The sequence below is a fragment of the Aspergillus melleus genome, assembly GCF_016097325.1.
Source record: "Aspergillus melleus strain CBS 546.65 chromosome Unknown contig7, whole genome shotgun sequence".
NCBI lineage: Eukaryota > Fungi > Ascomycota > Eurotiomycetes > Eurotiales > Aspergillaceae > Aspergillus > Aspergillus melleus.
In genome coordinates, this window is record NW_025763376.1 from 2571874 (window position 1) to 2592001 (window position 20128).

General features: G+C 52.3%; 10 protein-coding genes across 10 annotated transcripts; 6 read left to right on the forward strand and 4 right to left on the reverse strand.

Moving 5' to 3' along the window:
• Positions 1–147: 147 nt before the first annotated feature.
• On the forward strand, positions 148–1602 carry LDX57_011834 (DnaJ domain protein; the record flags this gene model as incomplete). The annotated part of the gene is made up of 3 exons (XM_046093575.1): positions 148–244; positions 306–1433; positions 1484–1602. The coding sequence occupies 3 exons, from the start codon at positions 148–150 to the stop codon at positions 1600–1602; spliced, it is 1344 nt and encodes a 447-aa protein (XP_045949553.1).
• A 363-nt stretch (positions 1603–1965) lies between these two features.
• Positions 1966–2964, forward strand: LDX57_011835 (uncharacterized protein; the record flags this gene model as incomplete). The annotated part of the gene is made up of 1 exon (XM_046093576.1): positions 1966–2964. One exon carries the CDS (start codon positions 1966–1968, stop codon positions 2962–2964), a length of 999 nt encoding a protein of 332 aa, XP_045949554.1.
• An 850-nt stretch (positions 2965–3814) lies between these two features.
• On the forward strand, positions 3815–5323 carry adB (adenylosuccinate synthase ADE12; the record flags this gene model as incomplete). The annotated part of the gene is made up of 4 exons (XM_046093577.1): positions 3815–3857; positions 3944–4012; positions 4082–4533; positions 4613–5323. 4 exons carry the CDS (start codon positions 3815–3817, stop codon positions 5321–5323), a joined length of 1275 nt encoding a protein of 424 aa, XP_045949555.1.
• Positions 5324–6863: 1540 nt separating this feature from the next.
• Positions 6864–8804, reverse strand: LDX57_011837 (DEAD/DEAH box helicase; the record flags this gene model as incomplete). The annotated part of the gene is made up of 2 exons (XM_046093578.1): positions 6864–8385; positions 8452–8804. 2 exons carry the CDS (start codon positions 8802–8804, stop codon positions 6864–6866), a joined length of 1875 nt encoding a protein of 624 aa, XP_045949556.1.
• A 1350-nt stretch (positions 8805–10154) lies between these two features.
• Positions 10155–11189, forward strand: LDX57_011838 (MDR family NADP-dependent oxidoreductase; the record flags this gene model as incomplete). Its single annotated transcript, XM_046093579.1, has 1 exon — positions 10155–11189. The coding sequence occupies one exon, from the start codon at positions 10155–10157 to the stop codon at positions 11187–11189; it is 1035 nt and encodes a 344-aa protein (XP_045949557.1).
• An 849-nt stretch (positions 11190–12038) lies between these two features.
• On the forward strand, positions 12039–12734 carry LDX57_011839 (biliverdin-producing heme oxygenase; the record flags this gene model as incomplete). Its single annotated transcript, XM_046093580.1, has 1 exon — positions 12039–12734. The coding sequence occupies one exon, from the start codon at positions 12039–12041 to the stop codon at positions 12732–12734; it is 696 nt and encodes a 231-aa protein (XP_045949558.1).
• A 457-nt stretch (positions 12735–13191) lies between these two features.
• On the forward strand, positions 13192–14076 carry SDH4 (CybS family protein; the record flags this gene model as incomplete). The annotated part of the gene is made up of 5 exons (XM_046093581.1): positions 13192–13333; positions 13441–13458; positions 13596–13662; positions 13733–13852; positions 13911–14076. 5 exons carry the CDS (start codon positions 13192–13194, stop codon positions 14074–14076), a joined length of 513 nt encoding a protein of 170 aa, XP_045949559.1.
• Positions 14077–14343: 267 nt separating this feature from the next.
• LDX57_011841 (nucleotide diphosphatase) lies at positions 14344–15141 on the reverse strand (the record flags this gene model as incomplete). The annotated part of the gene is made up of 1 exon (XM_046093582.1): positions 14344–15141. The coding sequence occupies one exon, from the start codon at positions 15139–15141 to the stop codon at positions 14344–14346; it is 798 nt and encodes a 265-aa protein (XP_045949560.1).
• A 1107-nt stretch (positions 15142–16248) lies between these two features.
• On the reverse strand, positions 16249–16689 carry INO4 (Transcription factor; the record flags this gene model as incomplete). The annotated part of the gene is made up of 1 exon (XM_046093583.1): positions 16249–16689. The coding sequence occupies one exon, from the start codon at positions 16687–16689 to the stop codon at positions 16249–16251; it is 441 nt and encodes a 146-aa protein (XP_045949561.1).
• Positions 16690–17356: 667 nt separating this feature from the next.
• On the reverse strand, positions 17357–19748 carry LDX57_011843 (Zn(II)2Cys6 transcription factor; the record flags this gene model as incomplete). The annotated part of the gene is made up of 6 exons (XM_046093584.1): positions 17357–18200; positions 18257–18378; positions 18432–18641; positions 18694–19121; positions 19182–19575; positions 19653–19748. The coding sequence occupies 6 exons, from the start codon at positions 19746–19748 to the stop codon at positions 17357–17359; spliced, it is 2094 nt and encodes a 697-aa protein (XP_045949562.1).
• Between the last annotated feature and the right edge of the window lie 380 nt (positions 19749–20128).

Genomic DNA, 20128 nt, shown 5'->3' on the forward strand with positions numbered 1-20128 from the left:
TCGCATCGTCCTCCGAGCCCCGCGATTGTGTCTTCTCGGCTTCCTGTGACAGGTCATGTGGGAGACGACTAGAAAGTGGTGCGACTATAGTGTGACATCTTCCTTCGGCAATAGACCGGAGCCTCCTGGCTACGGTTCTCTCGCAATATGGTGAAAGCAGACGTGCGGAGGGATTACTATGCGGACTTGGGTTTGACGCCGAGTGCCGAGTCGGAGGATATCAAGAAGCAGTTCCGAAAGCTAGGTATGGCGGTTCTTGGTGTGGCTGGGCCGTACGAGGTCTTTGTTAACAGCTGTTGTTCTAGCTCTCAAGTATCACCCCGATAGGAACCCAGGCCGGGAGTTGGAGTTTATATCGAAGTTCCAGGCGATTCAGGCCGCCCACGAAATCCTTAGCGATGCGCAACAACGGTTGAGATATGATACGGATCGGTTACGCGCTGGGTATGGAAAGCTGTACGGCCCGCCTAAACCAAGCGCTACGCGGAAGACGGCCACGAGTAACTTCGCCTCGACGCCTTCACCGAAGCCTCCGACTGCGAAACAGCCCTTCTCTGCGCGACCCCAATCCTATCATAGCGGTCCGTCCTCCGGCGCGCAGCGGTATGCTAGTTATGCTCGTGCGGCGCCTAAGCAGCCTTGGGAGAAGACGAGCAACGAGGGACAGACTCGCGCGGACGCCTACCGTGGGTTCCAAGAAATGAAAGGCAATGGTATGCCGGGATGGAACCAATTTGACCCTCGTACCGGACGATCGGCCTTCCCGGGGGCTACGCCTCGACCTACTGCAGCTTCTGCGGGCCAGCAACGACCCAAGTCCGCCTACGAGTATTTCAAAACCTCCCCGAAACCCTCGACCCCGGACCCTTCGCGCGCGCAATCCGCTAGGAAGAAGCAGGGGTTTGCCCCGCGAGCGGCCGCCGGTGGTGATGAACCCATGGCCTCTAGCACGTCCTCCTACTCTAACGCGTATCGCGGCGAGCGTTCGCATACCCCTAATGTCTTTGGGACTGCCCCCTCCCCGACTGCTAGGAAAGCAGCCGCCGGATTCTCCAGTCGTGCAGACACTCTGCGTACCCCGGAATTCGAGCGCGCCAGTAGACAGTATGCCAGCACCGGAGGCGAGCGGACTTTCTTTTCGAGTACGGGCTTCGGACGGTCTTCGAGCGTTCGCGATTCAACTGGAAGTCCCAAACCATATTCGCGGACGAATCCTCCCAGCCCGACACCGCCCGAGTCAGGCAGGCATCGGAGTGCTAGCCCCAAGTTCAAAACGGACACGCCCCGGAATTACTCGTCTACGAGCTCAAGTGAGACCGACGATGATGATATCTTCCCTGCGCACAAACCCAAGGCGGTTCCAAAGAGCAGGCTTCGTCCTCATCAGAAATTTTCTGGTTTTCATACGCAGCAGCCAGGGGGTGCTGCCAATGGTGAGTTATCCCTTTTGGGCGCTAGGAATGCAGCAGAACTGACTTGACAGTCCATGAATTCGATGGTACAGCATCGCCGGGAAACGTGTTCGGTGCTCGAGCCCAAACACCTTTCGAATCGTATGACGAACCTGTGTTCCCTCCGACAATGGCCTGGAAATACTGGTAGCTAACTATCTTATGCAGCACCCAAGGACCCAAACCCAACAATATACCACATACTGGAACTTTCAAAAGCAGTAGCCACGACGACCTCAGGAAGCCCTTCTCCGCGGATAGCTGGGGAGGGTTCGATTTCTTCAAACCAGCACCACCCGGCCAAGAACCCGCGCAGTCCCCAACGAGGCCGGGCAGTCGAGGTCGGACCGAAACCAGGAACAGCCCTAAACCGGGGAGTGCTTCGGCCGACGCATCATCAACCCACGACTCATCTCGTTCAGGATCTACCAGCCAGCAGAAATACCCTCCTTTCCCAGAGGGCAAGTTCCATGCGGACGACTGGGCCCGGAAATTCAGTGACAGTGGTTGGGCCATGCCAAAGGATGATGAGTCTAAGAACCCACAGCAAGCTGCCAATACCCAGCGCCAGAGGAGCCCTCGGAAACAGAATACTCGCCCGGGAGCTAAGGTACGGCCGACACCGCAGCCGGCTACCGTCGCTACGGAGGCTGAAGAGGCTGAGTCCACGGTTAATGCAAGCGATAAGCCGGAACCTCCCAAGACTGGATCGGATGATGCCGAGGCTATGGATCTTGATGATGAACTTCCCGCGAACACGGCCACGAGTGCGGACACAAACGCAAATGTAGAGCCAGGTCCAGCCAAGGATGCTGGGAAAGAAACCCCTTCGCAGACCCAGCCGGCTTCGAGTACAATGGAAAACTCAAAAGAGAGCAAACTCTTCAACCTGGACGGGCTACGTGAAGCTGCGCCATTCACCTCTACAAGTCACGGCGGTATTGACGATCTGCAAGACATCCACGCCAGTCTACCTTTCGAATCCCGTGCCAAAACTTCCAGAACCACAATGAATGACATCCGTGCTCCCAAGCTCGTGTTGCCCAACCCCCCGAAACGCCCGCAGCCGCCGCCGCTGGTGCCCATGAGTCTGGGGTCCGAGCGACTCGGGCTGTCGCGCGCTGCCTGGGACCGACACCTCGCAGAAATGGAATTCTACATGCGCCGGTGGAGCGCTTTCAACAAAGAAATGCTGAACCACTTCGTTGCGCGCCAGGAGACACTCGACACGGGAATGGCTCCACACTGGCTAGGCGCTGTGGGCGACTCGACCGGTGTGAAGGTCAGTAATGGGGATGGCCAGGAAGACTCCAAGGAAACGCAGGAGGACGACGATGATGACACCAAGGTCCCCCAAAGCAGCAAGTGTGGTTTCAACGCCTACGTGCGCGCGCTTGAGCAGGATAGGCAGGCCCAAAAGCACTGGGAAGTGGCGAGGGAGATGCACATGGAATGTATCTTCGCGCACGGACAGCTGCGGGATTCGCTTCTGAACAGTAGTCGGCTTTTCTGAGGAGCGCTCGGTCTGTCAGTTTGTCAAGATTGATTGATCAAACTCGCTTCATTTTTGCATGGAATTGGCGTTCTCTGGAGGGATTTCTAATATACACAGGACCGGACGAGATACAACGCCCGGGAAACACAAAAGGGAGACACGAGTGTCTTGTTTGTACCATAGATTCATTCCCACTACGCATCTATTTATTATATTTTCTTTCTTTTTTTTTTTTTTTTTTCAAATCCGTTTGCGCCTCCTCGTAAACCGCAATCTCCGTGACCCTGAACGACCCTAACCCCAAGCCCCAAGCCCTAGTCCGTCCGATCGCGGAGCCCTCCGCCTTAGGCCGCCACCTGCCCAATGCGGGCGCGACCCCGCCAAGTCTCCGGCGTGACCGAACCAAACGGTAAGACCGGCGTGGGCAGCGCTGTCAATGGCCCCTCACCGGGGAAAATGGCGTACGGTTACAGTATCGACAAATACCAGCCGGGGAGGGGCTGAGTCACCGCGGACATATATGACTTTGGCTCTGCGCAGATTCCCCCCTCCGTTTCTTTTCCCGCTTTTGGATCTTTGACGGTCGCGAACTTTTCGCTGCTGCTCCATCGACTACTTCCTACATTCCCTTGTGTGATTAGATTGATTTGCTGTGGCTTTCCTCTGCTTGAAAGTCTACCTTTCGATTGCGCTTTTACCCCGGGATCTTCCAATCTGTTTGAACCTCTTTGGACCTCCACGTCTCGAGTCTCGGATTTCTGTTCTTCTGGCTGTGTTTGCTTGCCAATTGAAGAGTCATTATCGACGAATATCCTGTTCTATCGCCAGAGATATCTAGCCGGGTCGCTGTTTCACCTACATAGCCAATATGGGTATCACAATCGTGCTGGGTAGCCAGTGGGGTGATGAAGGTGGGACCCGGGATCCATTGGAGAATGCATCGGTCGTTCTGGAGAAGTAATAGGACACTAATTACGAATCTTTGGGGGGGTTTTAGGAAAGGGGAAGATTACCGATATGCTTTCGCAGCAGGCTACGCTTTGCTGTCGTGCCGCTGGCGGTCATAGTGAGTCACCCCTCTATCCACCCCGCCATATCCCCGCTGAGAGGTAAATACTGACTGGACTGTACCCAGATGCGGGTCATACCATCGTTCACGGCTCGAAGACTTACGACTTCCACATCCTTCCCTCCGGCCTGGTCTCTCCCTCGTGTATCAACCTCATCGGCGCGGGAACCGTCTTCCACGTCCCCAGCTTCTTCAAGGAGTTGGCCTCCCTCGAGGAGAAGGGTCTGAAGGGTGCCAGCGAGCGCATCTTTGTCTCGGATCGTGCTCACGTCTGTCTGGACCTGCACTCTGTTGTGGATGGCCTGGAGGAGGCCAAACTGGGTGGCCGTAAGGTTGGCACCACCGGTAAGGGTATCGGCCCTTGCTACAGTGACAAGGCTTCCCGTCGGGGTGTTCGCGTTGGCGAGATCCTGGACGAGGCTGTCTTTGAGCGCAAGCTGCGGACTCTGCATGCCGGATACACTGCCCGCTTCGGTGAGCTCGACTACAATGTCGAGGATGAGATTGCGCGGTTCAAGGTGAGGGAGCAATTTTTCTTTTCCCCCTCTGATGTTGTTGCACTAGCCGTCTTGACGGCTGATATTGACCCATTGCCAGGAATACCGCACCAAGCTTGGTCCCTACATTGTCGACCAGTTGGCCTTCCTGCAGAAATACAAGGATTCCCCCGAAACTCTGGTCGAAGGTGCTAACGCCCTCATGCTGGACCTGGACCACGGCACTTACCCCTATGTGACTTCCTCATCGACCGGTCTGGGCGGTGCCGTTCAGGCCCTCTCTCTGAACCCTACCAGCATCACGTCGATCGTCGGTGTAGTGAAAGCCTACACCACCCGTGTCGGCTCCGGTCCCTTCCCCAGTGAACAGCTCAACGAGGTCGGTACGAAGCTGCAGGAAGTCGGCCGTGAGTTCGGTGTCACCACCGGCCGCCGTCGCCGCTGCGGTTGGTTCGACCTGGTCCTCTGCCGCTACTCTCACGCCATCAACCACTACACCGCCTTGAACCTGACGAAACTGGATATCCTGGACGACTTCGACGAGATCAAGGTCGGTGTCGCCTACATCCTGCCCGACGGCACCCGCACGGAGAACACCATCCCCGCCGACGCCGACGTCCTCGACAAGGTCCAGGTGGAATACGTCACCCTGCCCGGCTGGAAGAGCAACACCATGGGTGTCAAGAAGTACGAGGATCTGCCCGCTAACGCACGCTCCTACATCGAGTACATTGAGCGCGGTCTGGGCGGTGTCCCTGTGAAATGGATCGGCACTGGCCCTGCTCGGGAGGACATGATCGCTCGTGAGTAAAAAGATCAATCATCCCTCTATTCTAAAAATTCCTGTCGTAGAGGGTAAAAGGAGCGAGAGAGAGAGAGAAAGAAAGAGAGAAAGAGATGGATAGAGAAAACAACGGATTACAGTTCTTGCATACATCTTTTTAGAAATGGGAGGGAAACAAGGCAGGTTGGTTAGTTACCTCCCTTTCCTTCCTTCCTTCCTTTCTTCTTTCTTCATTCTTCATTCTTGATATCCTGTTATCTTGATTTGATTTGAGTTGAACTTTGTTTCAATATCCTTGATGATTGATCCATTGAGATCTGGATCATCATCTATTGATTCTGTACGTCTGGTTGGATTATATGATTCTTTTTTCTGTTTTATCTTGAGTCCTCTGCTTGGGTTCTTTGGTCTTTTTTATAGAACGGTCTTTCTCGACGATCGTGGAAATTTTTTTTATTTCCTTTGACGATAATATCTAGATAGGATAATACCTAGATGGATAGTAGGTATCGGGACGATGGTGATGGGGGTGGATCTATTTGATTTGGTTCAATTCGATTGGACTAGATTGGGATTCTTGCAGACGAATAAATAGATTTCATTTCATTTCATCAGTCTGTCTCATTTTCTTTCCGACTGTTCTTTATGTACTTTACTTCTGTTTTTCAAATCATGAACTTCTTATGAGATTAGCGATGCAATGATTCCTATCTTGTTTCTTTGTCTATTTAGTATCTTGTTGAGTAGGTAGGTAGGTAGGAGAAAGGTTGATAAACAATTCTAGAGATAGAAAACCCATTCCATTGATTGACTCTAGGCTAACCGAGTCCACGATTTCGCTGATCTGGACACCTACAATCAATACATTATGTAGTACTCTAGTCTAGATACTCCCAAGACAGACAAGAGAACAATCTAAAAATCAAAATACACACATCTAAATAGGTAAAGTAGTGAGGAGGGCATATACATATACACATATAGAAATACATACATCGGTCTGGTCTGTCTGTCTTCGGCCCCAAACAGCAACAGCAACAGGAAAACAAGTACAGTACATATCCGCATACATAAAGACAACGAGAAAGAGAAAAAGTTCCGGTCCCAGTGACGCCCAGCGTAAGACAAATAAGTGTATCTTTTCTTTTCCATGGACATGGTGGATGAAGGGAGAGGACAAATGTTTGAAATAAGAACGAAGCCGCAGTGTCAAGTCAGACAAGGAGGGGGGGAGATGTCGCCGCCTGTAGGACATTGAAAACACAGGATCAGGTAGGTAGGTAGGTGAAAAGATTAAACGTGTCAAGAATACATGGGATAAGAAAGAAAATGTCGAACCCAGAGGAGAGAGATGTCCGTTGAAATCAAATCCATTTGTCAGCAAGAGATGATGAGTAGAAACGCCGCCCAATGCAAAATTGAGAATTATCATAGTTTTGGTCTGGTTGTTCTCTTTGTGTTTTGTTCTTCCCATTTCTTGGGAAGTCGCTTTTTTCGTGTGTTGCCGTCATTGGGGTTCGTTCTTATTCCCACTCGGACTTGAAGCTCAGACAAGACACGTGCGGGATTAGAAATCATAGAAGGGCTTGTCGCGACGGGGTTCGCGACGGTGCCTCTGGCCATTTCTTTCAAAACGGGGTCCACGACTGTACGGACCATCACCCTGCCTTCCTGAGAATCGGTCCCGGGAGCGTTGTCCGCCGGACATAGATGAACCCCTGCTGCGTCTCGAGTTGCCAAGTTGTCTAGGCATAGGCGGCACCTGAGGGAGTTTGTACCCATGCAAAGCCAGATCCTTCATGCTCTGGATCATAACCCGATGGTCATCAAAAGTGCCGACCAAGGTGCCGAACATGGCCTTCCAGCTCTCAACTCTCAAGTCTTCGGGAACTTGTTCCAAGGCGTCTGCGACTTGCTCCAAGGTCTCTTCGGCCTCAGCAGGAGCGCCTGCCGCCTCGTCGGTGATGTCAACGGAGGCTGTAGCCAGCGAGTCAACCTTTTCAATCGGCAGGCTGTGTAGCCTTTGGTTCAAAGACCTTTGCTCATTCTGGTGAATGAAAGTCCACCCTTCGCCGGTTTTGTTGGCACGCCCGGTGCGGCCCAAACGATGGATGTAGGATTCCCGGTCGCGAGCGATTCCGACTTGGATGACATGCGTGACATCCGGGAAGTCCATGCCACGGGCCGTGACATCGGACGAGAAGAGGATGGCAGATTTATCGGCACGGAATTTGTCAGCGTAGAGAGATCTCCGAGCTTGGGTGAGGCGGGAGTGCAGCTCGTATCTGCGTACTTTGCCGAGGGGGTGTCCGCTGCGAACAGCCCCGGGTTCGTTGACCATGTTGTTGAACACCTCGTAGGCCAGGTTGACCTCCTTGGTTGAGTTGAAGTAGACGATGGCCTTGAATGGGCGCTCGTTTGATGAGGCCAAGTAGTTCTTGGCCAGTTCCAAAATGGCAGGATAGGCATTTTCAAATCCATTCAGGGTAACCAACTTCTGGGGCACACGGAGATGAGTGGGAACTTCATCCTCCTTGATAGTCCGGATGAACTTGTAGTCGGGCTTCATGATCCGGTTAACCATCTTCATCACTCCAGAGGGCATGGTAGCCGAAAACAGAAGCGTTTGTCGGTCAACCTCTTCGGGGGCAGGAAGGTGAGACTGGATCTCGAAAATGTCCTCGGAAAACCCTTCATCGAGCAGACGATCCGCTTCATCCAAGACGAACGAGGACAACTGGGGAGCCCGGACGCGGCTGTAAGGATCCGACAAAAGATCGAGGAGGCGGCCGGGGGTGCCAACCAACAGATGACATCCGTGTCTCCGCATCAAGTCCAAGTGCATCCGTTTCTGCGTTCCTCCGACGGCCGTCTGCACCTGGATACCAGTACCCGCGGAGATCCGTTTCGCCTCAGTGGCAATCTGTTCCGCCAATTCACGGGTCGGGGAGATGATAATAGAGCGAATGTCGGTGGAGGAATGGGAGGAGCGTCGACTAAGGTCTAGGGTGCGATCATTGAGTATGCTCTGCAACACCGGGAGAAGAAATGCGAGCGTCTTTCCGGTACCAGTCTTAGCCTGGGCCAACCTGTGGTGCGCATGGTTATCAGCAAAGGAAATTTTCAGCTCCCACACGTTTGGAAGGCGAACTCACACGTCGCCGCCTTTCAGCGTGTCTGCGATGGTCATCTTTTGGACATCGGTCATGTCGGTGATGTTCATCCTCTCGGTGATGGTCCGGATGATTTTGCGATCAACTAGGTTCTTGTCGGCCAACTGTGAAAACTTGGCCACCTCCTCGCTCTCCTCGACACTCAGTTCCTGCGCCTGAGCTGCAGAGAAACGGGGAGCAGAAACATGGTATAAGGACTTCGGCGCAAATTGGAGCGAAGCGGAGGAGGAAGGATGCCATTGCAAAGCTCGGGGAGTCAATCCGGACGATACAGCGCGAGGCGTCGAGGCTCGCAGCGCATGGCTGACGCCGAAGCGACGTAGGGCGCTAAGCATGATGGGAGAGAAAAGGGAGGGAAAGGGAAGACACAGGTAAAGAATGAATCCGAGAACAAGATACAAACACAAAGAATAAAGATACAAAAAGAATCAAAGCCGACGTCAAATCCCCGACAATGAACAAAAAATCCAAATGACAGACAAGAGAAGATGTGGAGACGGTGGAAAAAACACTTCGGAGGTGATAAGGAACGCCGGCGGAAAGATAGTCCGGACGAAGAAAATTTGGCAGTTCAGGGGAGAAGGATTTTGGGGGCGATGGCCAGGGGAGACGTGAAGATAAGGTGCTGACTTTGATCCGCTGATGGACTGAGTTGTATTATGTCTATGAGTTGTATAGTTCTATATGAGTCGCGTTGCTCTCTACTTACTCCGCGTTCGCCGTGTTTTCTCGAAGGAACGCGAAAACTGGGCCTCAGGCAATAGAGGTGACTAACATGGTGTTCCTGAGGCATCCGTCAGACACCAATAAGGCATATGTTTGTACACATTGCTGACCTCAGCTATGCCGTTCCCAAAAAAGGAAGGTGCAATTTATGCAAAGAGAAAAAAAAAAAACCCCTGGCCCGAAACAGCAAAGTCACGGGATGCGGGCTCTTCGAGACGAAAAGAAAGAAGAAAAAAAGTGGTGACTTCATCGTCTTGTCCACCTTTGGGTTCATCACTCAACGCCATCACAATTCAAGCGGAGAACGGAGCAACTGCCTCCCATCTTCACTGCCGATTAATGATTATTCGAACTACCCGATTCAGCATTCGAGTTATTCCAATTTTTATCCCTCAGAGTAGGGAATTAATTCCTGCAATTCGCTCCGTCTGGCTGGTCTCGCCTCCGGTGCGATTCAGATTCAGCAACATCTCCGAGAGTTCAGAATGGAGCACCCGGTGACTTTGCCCCAACCGTGGCTTTCTCCCGAGATTCTTCAAGTCTTCTGAATAATCCGTCTCGCACCGGTCCACCCGAGCACCAATGAGTCTGCTAAGACTGCTATGGATCGAGAGTGACCCGCCCTGCGTGCTCCAATTCTTGGTTCTGTTTCCGGCAGTTACCTAGGCATTCTGGTGTTTCGACGGCCATTCGCTCCCCTTCCAGAACTGTATCTCCCCTCCTCAGAGACTTTTCGGTTGCAGACCCGCTTCAGAACGTTGAGTAGAATCATGCAGACGTATTCCATCATTATTACAAATCCACCGTTGATCAGTTCTGCCGCCATGTCCCCGTCTCGAGCGACTATATATGTAACCCGGGCATATCCCTGTCGTCCGTCTTTTTCGCATTGTATACCCTCACTAGATCTTTCTTAATACATATTCGTCTCCATCTCTCTCTATATATAATATCCAACCATGTCTCAGAACTCGGCTCTGTACTTCACCAAGATCCCTGAGGGATACCCCGTTGCCGGTGAGCACATCGCTGTGCAGCCCGTCTCCTATGACGCCAACGTGCCGACCCCCGAGAACGGTGTCGTGCTGCAGTCGCTCTACACCAGCTTCGACCCCTACATGCGTGGTCGTATGCGCGACCCTTCCATTAAGTCCTACTCGGCTCCCTTCGAACTCAACAAGCCCATTGAGAGCGCCACCATCGCCAAGGTCCTCCGCTCGAACAATGACAAGTACAAGGAGGGCGACCTGATCTACGGATACGTGCCCATCCAGCAGTACATCGCCCTGGACGGCCAGCAGATCGTGCGCATCCGTCCCCTCGACAACCCCCTCGGCATCGAGGACATCCGCATCTTCCTCGGCGCCCTCGGCATGCCCGGTCTGACTGCCTACTCGTCGCTGTACGAGATCGGCAAGCCCAAGAAGGGCGAGACCATCTTCGTCTCGGCGGCCAGCGGTGCCGTCGGCCAGCTGGTCGGCCAATTGGCCAAGCACGAGGGCCTCAAGGTCATCGGTAGCGTCGGCTCCGACCAGAAGCTGGACTACATCATCAACACCCTGGGCTTCGACGGCGGCTTCAACTACAAGACCGAGAAGCCCGCTGACGCGCTGGCGCGCCTGGCCCCCAACGGTATTGACATCTACTACGAGAACGTCGGCGGCGAGCACCTCGAGGCTGCCCTCAACGCCATCAACGACTTCGGCCGCATCGTCGTCTGCGGCATGATCTCGCAGTACAACCACGCTCCTTACCCCATCACCAACATCCAGAAGGTGCTCACCAAGCGTCTGACCATGCGCGGCTTCATCGTCGGCGACGCTGGCATGGGTGACAAGTACACCAAGGAGCACCAGAAGAACGTCCAGCAGTGGATCAAGGAGGGATCCTTCAAGTCCCTGCTCCACGAGACCGAGGGTATCGAGAACGCTCCCGAGGGCCTGATTGGTATCTTCTACGGCAAGAACCTCGGCAAGGCCGTCCTGAAGTTCTAAGCTTTCTCTTTCTGTTAATTTCTCCGATACATTTCCATTGTTCGTTTATATATATTGTCATGAGACATGAACCATAATCAATACATTAGATTTCATACTTTGATTTACTTTAATATAAGGCCACAAGTCTAGTAGAGGGCGTGTGAAGTCAATAATGAATTAATTTAGGAGATAAGTTTAGGCCAATAGCTATGTATTCCTAAATTTCTTAAGCCTAAATGGACCCTGCCAATACTTTTTTCTTAGATAGCTCGGTACTGTCAGCTCTTACTACTTTCGGTAGCAGCGTATAAGGTACATCCCCCATGTATGACAAAGTATGTTTCGACAACCGAGCGTTAGGTATAGGTTACGTTCTACCGTCGCTTTCCGCCCGCGTTATGACGTTCCGAGCCGCTCCTCCCGCGGATGTCTCATGTATTTACCTCAGCTAGTTCCTCACGTAAGGTAGGAGAATTAAATCATTCATTTCCTTCATCTCTGTGCACTACGTTGGCCGTAGGGTCCTCGGCGAGCCCTCCATGTAGCGGTGTTGTGTTGTGTTGACGTGGCCTTCACCCTGCATTGCACCCCTTGCACCGTCACGACGCGGTGAGCACCTCGATGCCCTCTACACTATATGATCCACACACGATTCCCACTGTTTGTACAATGTCTGTAACGCTGAGCACCAGACCAGAACCCCGGAGTGAACTGCTCGCAATGACTGACATTACAGCTCGGATTAAAGAAGCGATTAGGTTGGTGGCTTTTCGTTCTTCTGCAAGCACCGCATCCCGCAAATCGGTTTGATAGAGAGCAAGGGTTTAGTGACTGTTTCCCAGGGTGCCTCATGGAGAGGTGAACCACATGAACACAGAGCGCATCCGGCAGTGCCTCACTGGAGAGAAAAAGTCGCTGGTCGCCTATGCAGTTGGATTCTCGTTTTACGCTGAGATATACCTTGGTTTCGAGGAGGCCTGGCGCGAAATCGATGCTTCCGGCTCCTCGGACAGTGAAAGCTCACAGGACACCAACGCCGCCGCGTATCGAGATAAGGTATGGCAGCTGTCCGAGCTGGTTCGCATGGACGGCCTGAACCGCACGAAGCGGCTCCAGGAAGATCTCGCATGTCTTCGCTTGCTGGATCCTGCCATCGCCCATCTCACCGACAGGGAACTTGGCAATACCCGCATCAGAGAAGACATCCGGAGTCGGATCCAGGAAAAGCCGCACCGGCTGCTGGCGTACGCGTGGGTCTTATACCAGGCGTTGTTCAACGGGGGACGCTTTATACGTCGGCAGCTTGTCAAGGCCGGCCCCGAGTTCTGGGGGTTACCGGGGGAGGATGATGAGTATCTTGCCTCTTTCCCGCCCCCGTTGTCGTTTTGGCACGTCCCCGATGACCCGAGTTATCCGCAGGAATTCAGATGCCGGGTCAAGGAAGCCGAAGGGTTGTTGACGACTGCCGAAACGGACGACGTCATTGAGGAATCGGTCGGAATTATCTGTCGGTGCAAGGCGTTGACCGAAGAATTGGACAAGCGAGCAGCTGGGTTTCCATGATTTCTGGATTCAATCAATTGCTGGTATGCATTGTGGTGATCGGGTCTTGTTGATTGCCTGGTAGAAGTCTTTGCCGGGAGGAGATGGGGCGAGAGTGGCTGGATGGCAGGGTAGTCATCGAGGTTAGTGTTCGGGAAGTAGGAGATGATTAGTATCACATTGCGACGAAGTATAATCCTTGAAGATCCGTTCAGTATGCGACAGATGGATATCCTGAGTCCACTACTCCGTACAGCACCTTAGTGATGAGATGGTTGTAAGAAGAAGAAAGTATTGCCGGGAACGTCGGCCATTCTCGGCTGGGCGGAGAGTCACGAGCCAATCAGGACGGGCGTAATAGGATGACTCTCCCGAGGTTGCGAACTCCATTCATTCCACCTCACTTCCTCTGCATTCTGAAGTCTTGATCTCCCTGCCAAATCTCCCCTCTCCGTTTCGATTTCGCCTCTGTCTCACCATGGCTTCGATCGCGCGTCAGTCCCCTCTGCTGCGGCAGACCTGCCTCTCGGCCTTCCGCTCGCCGCTGGCCACCAAGAATGTCTCGCAGGCCGTGGCCTTCCACGCCTCCGCGAAGAAGCAGATCCTGCCTCCGTTGCCTCGTGAGTAGCCCGGGATTGATTTATATAATATACGAAGAAGTGGCTGTTCGAGATCGAATGGACATGGAGTGGGTGTTAGAATTGATATACTGACGAGTTGGAAACAGAGGTCATCCACGGATCGAGTACGTACCACCACCGGTTCCCTGCGGGTTGATATGGAGTTGGAAACGCGACGCAGGCGCCTTCGCGGATCGCTCCAACTTCCTGCATCAATATTTCTGCGCGTCGGAGAATAGTGTGATGTTGACATTGTGTCTAGCGAACGACCCGGCTCCCATCCCTGAGCCTCACCCCTCGCACGGTAGCTACCACTGGAGCTTCGAGAGGTTAGTCGACTTTACGCGGGCAATTCAGCCGGGGGACTTCTGGAGGCATGTTTGTTGACTTCTGATCTAGACTCGTGGCCGCCGGTCTGGTCCCTCTCACCCTCGCTCCCTTCATCGGCGGCACTTTCAACCCCGTGATGGATGCCGTGCTCTGCTCCTTCATCGTTGTCCACTCCCACGTCGGATTCCAGTATGTGTCCCTCGTTCTCGCCTTGGGATATTATGGTTGGATTGCTCACGCTTCACAGGGCCTCGATCATTGACTACTTCCCCGCCCGCCGTGTCCCCAAGACCGCCTCCTTCATGAACTGGCTGCTCCGTGGCTTCACCCTCACCACCGCCGTCGGTCTGTACGAGTTCGAGACGAATGATGTCGGTATCACGGAGGCTATCAAGCGGGTGTGGAAGGCATAGATGAACCCCATTGATATCCAGTTTCTTTTTTTTTCGTTTCTGTCTTATCTTCCTCTTTCCCTCGGAATTTCTTTTCTGTTCAGGCGTTTCTTGCCTCTGTATATGCTGTTCTATCTGTGTTCGGTCTGCCAGCTACGCCGGCGATTAGAGCTCTTCTTTTTGTGTATTGAGCTAGAAAAATGTGTGACTTGATCTGATATATCGTATGCCCTCATACCTCAACCATAATCCCCCCAACCAAAACCATATCCAAACAAACACACCCTTCTACTCCTCATCCTCACTCTCCTCATCCAACCCATCCCTCTCCGAATCCGACAACCGATCCTCATCATCCGCCTTCGTCACCACCTTCTCAATCAGCTTATACGCCGTCCGCAACGGCAACCCAACCACATTATCAAAACTCCCCTGCACGCTCTCCACCAAAATCGACCCGATCCCCTGCAACCCATACCCCCCGGCCTTATCCACCCCCTCCCGCGTGCGCACATACGCCATGATCAACTCATCCGACACGTCCGCCCCAAACCGCACCGTCGTCTCCTCGATCGCCGTCTCAAGCACATACCCAGGCTGTCGCGCACTGGCCAACGGCGCCATCGCCACCAGCGCCGTGTACACTTTATGTTCCCCGGCGTCGCGCAGCGCCTTGAGCATCGCGACGTGTTGCGCTTCGCTGCGCGGCTTCTCCAGAATCGACCCCGTCACTGTGTCCACGACGACTGTGTCTGCGGCCAGCAGCAGCGCGGGTTCCCCCTTCTCTTCGTTTTGGATCTCGATCTCGTACACCGTTTGAGCTTTTTTGGTCGCGGTCGCGAGCACGTATTCGAATGGTTCCATCGTCTTCGGGAAGTCTTCGGCCGCGTTCGACGGGATTACTTCGATCGAGGGCAGTCCCAGAAGGGACATGATTTGGCGGCGGCGTGGGGATGCGGAGGCCAGGATTACGCGCTTGTCGCGGAGAGAGTTGAGCGTTGGGAGACTGAGGGGGGGAGGGCGGGGGAGGGGCGCGCGCTCGCTCGTGTCGGTTTCGGAGAGGAGGGATTTTTTGATGTCGCTCATTTTGGATGGATTTTTTGTTTGTTGGGTTGAAGGGGGGGGGTTGTGGTGGGAGAGGTGGTTGATCTGTTAAAGGGAGGGAGGGAGGTGTAGAAGAGAAGGGCGTAGAATGTAGACGGAAGCCGGTATGTGACTGCACTGAGATGTCAATGTGAATGAGTCAAGCCTGTTTTGCGGATTCGATCATGGAAAGGAAGAGGGGCGGTGGAGCAGGGCAGATTGACGATAACGATAGACGGGGGGTGGGTTTCTCTGCAGCAACATCCCGGACGGTGTGGCTTTGTACACAATGTCTTGGTAGTACGGTTCCTGGGCCTGTCTCTCGACTCTCTACTGGATTGGGTGTTGCGCATTGTGAGGCACGCTTTGTCTTGGACCGTTGCATTTGCAAACCTTCTTAGACCTAGTATAGTAGCATCGGTCTGTGATATCATACATATGTACCATACATAGTTAGTCCCTCGGTATAGCGGAGGCTTCAGAAGAGCATGCATTGCGAATAATGCTCCTGTGATCACACTCCATGCAAGGTTCAAAAGTCCTTGCTGATCGCGAAAATTATATACTATCACCGACAATAGGAATCGAATCGCCTAATGCCATCATGCCATCATGCCCACCAATCCTCGATTAATCAATAACGCCCGAACACCAAGCTAGACAGCGCCATGCTGAGATACCTCCTCCGTTATAATTGGCCCCGTATGATCATAACCGACACTTCCGACTTGCCATGCACTATCGATAGTGGCATGGCGTCGACAAAGTGGGATACCGACAGCCGGGGTAGAGGATGTAAAATGCCACAAAACAGACCGGATGATTTTCGCAGCCCCAAGCATATCTCTCCAGGGCCTTTTCGAAAACAAATATATAAACCAATTCACCACCAATGAAATCATGTCGTCAACATCGTAGTAATAATAAATAATGATCCCCATAACTATGCCGATCGGACCTCGGCACGTCCCAATCCCCCCAAACTTGCCGGCCGACAAGGCGAACAAAAAAGTCCCGGCCACAGCGGCGGCCAGAAGAAGGCCGCACAGCCAGGGCAGAAAGAAATGCGACGAGAAGAAAGTATATTGAGTCGTCAGATGTGTCCGATGGTCACCCCGTCCGGAAAGCATCGTCAATGCGGCCGCCCCTGCGTTCGATCTCCGCAATCAACTCGTGCCGCTCCTGCAGCTGCAGGTGGATGAAATCGACCGTCTTCTTCAGCACGATACTCTCGCTCCGGCCCTGGCCTTCCAGCCCCGGGACCAGCTCGGTCAGACGGTCGAAGCCCTCACGGATGGCGGCGCGGCGCTTCTGCTCCGACGCGATATGGTTGTTCTTCTTCTCTTGCTCGGTCAGCCGCGGCTTGTCCTTGTCTTGGGCGGCGCTGGACGAGGACGCGGCCCCGGCATGTTTGGATGCGGTAGGCGTAGAGGAGGAGCGGTCGTGGTCGTCGCGATCGCGATCGTGGGAATTCGTGGGCGCTGGGACCGGCGAATATGAGGGTTCGGAGGAGCTGGATGCGAGAGATGCAGGGGGTTGGGCGGATGGCATGGTGAGTGGCGGGATAATTAAGTTGTTATCTGGTAATTTTCCTCTTCCGCGGTGACGAAGGTATAGAGGTTGTCAAGGTAGAGAAAGGAGGAATAGGACGACTACTCCAGCCATGTACTAGAGTAGGTGGATGTAGTAGCAGTAGAGCGCGGAGGGGGAATGTGGCTTTTCATGTGACAGAGAGGGGGAAGGTCGTAAAAGAATGGAGGGATCAGCAGGGACGGAAACGAGGAGAGAAGAAGGCGAGGAGATCACAGACGCAAGCCATACAAGAACAAGAACAGGTAGAAGGAGAAGGAGAAACTAGAATTGCAAGGAGAGGGAAAGGAACGCAGAGAAAAGAAGCTCGAGGACTGAGAATTTGGAAACAAAAGTTTGGACATTATATGGTTCGTCGTATTTTGCAGTGGTAAATTACCATTTCAAGGGTTCCGTTTGAAAATTGTAACAGCTTCCCACCAAAACATACCACAAATACAAATAAAATACACAGCTAAACTCAATTGGATAGAGATCGAGTAATTTTCATCTCTGTGGTACCTGGCGTCCAAGACCTCAATTTTGAGAACTCATTCGACTGTCAGGAGATATCATCCAGAGCCGTGGATTATAAAGACCGATAGCCAGAAAGATACTATGGCATGGGTCTTCAGCACGACTGTCGAGATCATGGAAGGTTGTAGTCACTTGGCAGATGCGCTGGGAAAGAGAGACTCAAATCACTGGCGAGGATCCCCTCGATGTCGACGCCATGTATGTCCTGCGGCAAGACTGTCTGATCCTCTAGTATATGAGGGACAGTAAAAATATCCCAGTCCATGTCAAAGGACATCGGTATGGGTAATGGTTGAATATTCCCAGGATCATCCCCAGGTCTTGATCGGTTAACATCCGGAGAGATTAAACGATTTGGTGTCTCTAGCTCCATCGCAACAGTTTTATCATTATGCCTCTCTCGGGTCTGCTGATATAATTTGCCCAGATGCAGGTTGATGCATTTGGCGGGATACCACGATGTTGAGAGCTCCTTGAGCGTCTGCAAACACGTCTCGATCTCGTATTTCTGGGCCAGTGAATGCTGTTCGTTCTCGGTGCCCTTTATTTCAGATGTGTAATTTTCGAGCGATATCAAGGCCGCAGAAAGAGTGCAATGCGTTGCGGTGATGGGGCTCAATCGAAAGCTGCCGAACTCTTGCCGATACTTTTGCGCCACCGCACGCATCTTTTGTGCTGATTCATCACACAGCAGCTTGGCCTTTTTGGTGATTTCTTGATCATCGCGAGTGGCATTCGCTCTGTTGGGAGACTCGGATTGGGTGAGGAAGGGCTTGCTCAGAAGAATAAATACAGTGTAGTACACCATATGAAGTGTATACACCTGAGGCAGTACGTTCGCCGTGCTGATCTTAAGATCGGACGGCAGATCGTAATACCATGATCTAAGCTTTACAACGCACTTATCGAAGAACGCAGATCTTTTGGATCCTCCAAGAAGTGGCTTAGGTGCCCACCTAGTGTTCAAACATCAGCCAGAATCAACCGGGTTTGCTCAACAGGACTAACGTACAATGAGAGCAATATCCGCTCTAGGATGCGGCAAATGCGAATATTAGCAAGTTGTAGTGACACAACGCGAGACTCAAGTTGAGTCCCAGATGGAGACGGCAAATTAACGACCCCTTGTGGCTCCTATAGTACGTTAGACCAAGAATGCTGGCGGAAAGGTCAAGCAGCAATCATACCAGCAATGTACAAACACGCCCCGTGTAGCTAGCCGCGAGTTTATCATGGCAGTATAATGACCAGTAAATTTGCCGTCTCAATTCAGCCTCCTCGGTGGACATTGACACTTTGCTAGCAAGCGCGGATGAGTCGACATTGAGGCCCATATCAAGAGCTAAACGGCACGCCATCCCCTGGTGAAGCCACCCCGCAGCATCTTGTCCCATTGCCTATTCGAGTCAGTCAATTTCAGGATGAGCCCCTTGACTAGGGCTGACATACGACGTAAACCATACCCAGTATAGCTAGAGACTGAAGTGTAGTGATATTCGGCCATTTCAGTTCGAAAGGCAGCAAGGCTTCTGCCCGTTCAAGAAAACGCTGTCCGGCTGAGTTAGAATTATCGATAATAGAGCGAACTTCCAGACGATCTGAGTATCGAGAAGCAATGGCGAGGATGCAGTTGACCAGCAATGGGGTGCTGAATCGACCATTCTGCTGTAAACTTTCTCTGAATATTTTCTCGTTAACCACTTGGTACCAGGGCTGCTCCCAGGTAAAATAAAGTTCGAATAAATGGGACCTCAGTTCATCTGAAGGGTCTAGGTCTTCACTCATTGGTAAAGAAAAGTCATCCAATTGTTTACCTGGGCCATTGGAGAAAGGTCCTTCTTCATATTCCAGAGGAAAATTGTTTTCAATAGAAGGATCTATATCAGAGCGATTAGAGGTCTACTGCATGCGAGTGTCCACAAGTGCCTGAGCCATACCTCGTGATGATTGAAATGGCAAACGACCACTCGTGGGTCCGAAGTAGCGCATTTCACCATCATCGTCGAAGTTCAATGCTTCATCGAAAGTTAAGGTCCCATGGAACGCTCCGCACAAATCGTCTAGATCAGATGACAGGCTGGGATTAATCGACGCCTCTGTGCCGGTATTGAAATCATCGGGATGCAAAAATACGTGATGATCCATCAGCTCAGCCAGCGATGCTTCCACATCAATACCATGTGAGCGTAAGATATGCTCGAGCGCCTCAATTCTATTGCGGAGAAGTAGTACATAAGACTTTGGTGCTGGCTGTCGGTTATTTTGGACCGAGTAGTGGCAGGGAATGTTTCGGCTGAGACATCGGGAGCATGATGGTTTTTGACCCTCACACTGTGTCAGCAGTCAGCTATTGAATTAAAACAAGAATGCCATATGAATTGGTTGAGACTCGTTTTGCAAAGCCTCACCTTTGCTCGTCGGCGACGGCATTCGTCGCACGCCTTGGAAGTGTATTTCCGTTGTATCGTTCTTCCTCGGCCCTTTTTAGGTGCCGCCTCGGACATTCTGATTGAACGGACAACTAGAATTGTAAGATCTAGAAAAAAGATTTACATGAGAATCTAGGAATGATCGTATTGAAATATGTACGGAGTGAAGTAACTTCAAAGGTCGCCCTGAAGCGGCGCTGTCGGGGAAATCACCAAGCTTACTAATTGAACCTTCACCCTGAGAGATTTAGAAAAGAAGATTAGTTTGACACCTTCTTGGCCTAAAGTCTTGAGGAATTACTTGCAGAAGTTGAATCATTGTCGACCAGTCTAGTTCTTCCTATCCAACCGAAAGCTCATATCTTCATGCAGTAACATCGATCCAAATGCAGTGTAATGTGCTAGGCCCCAAACGCTGTGGAGTTTGACTTGTAGAGAGGACAAAGTGATTTCTA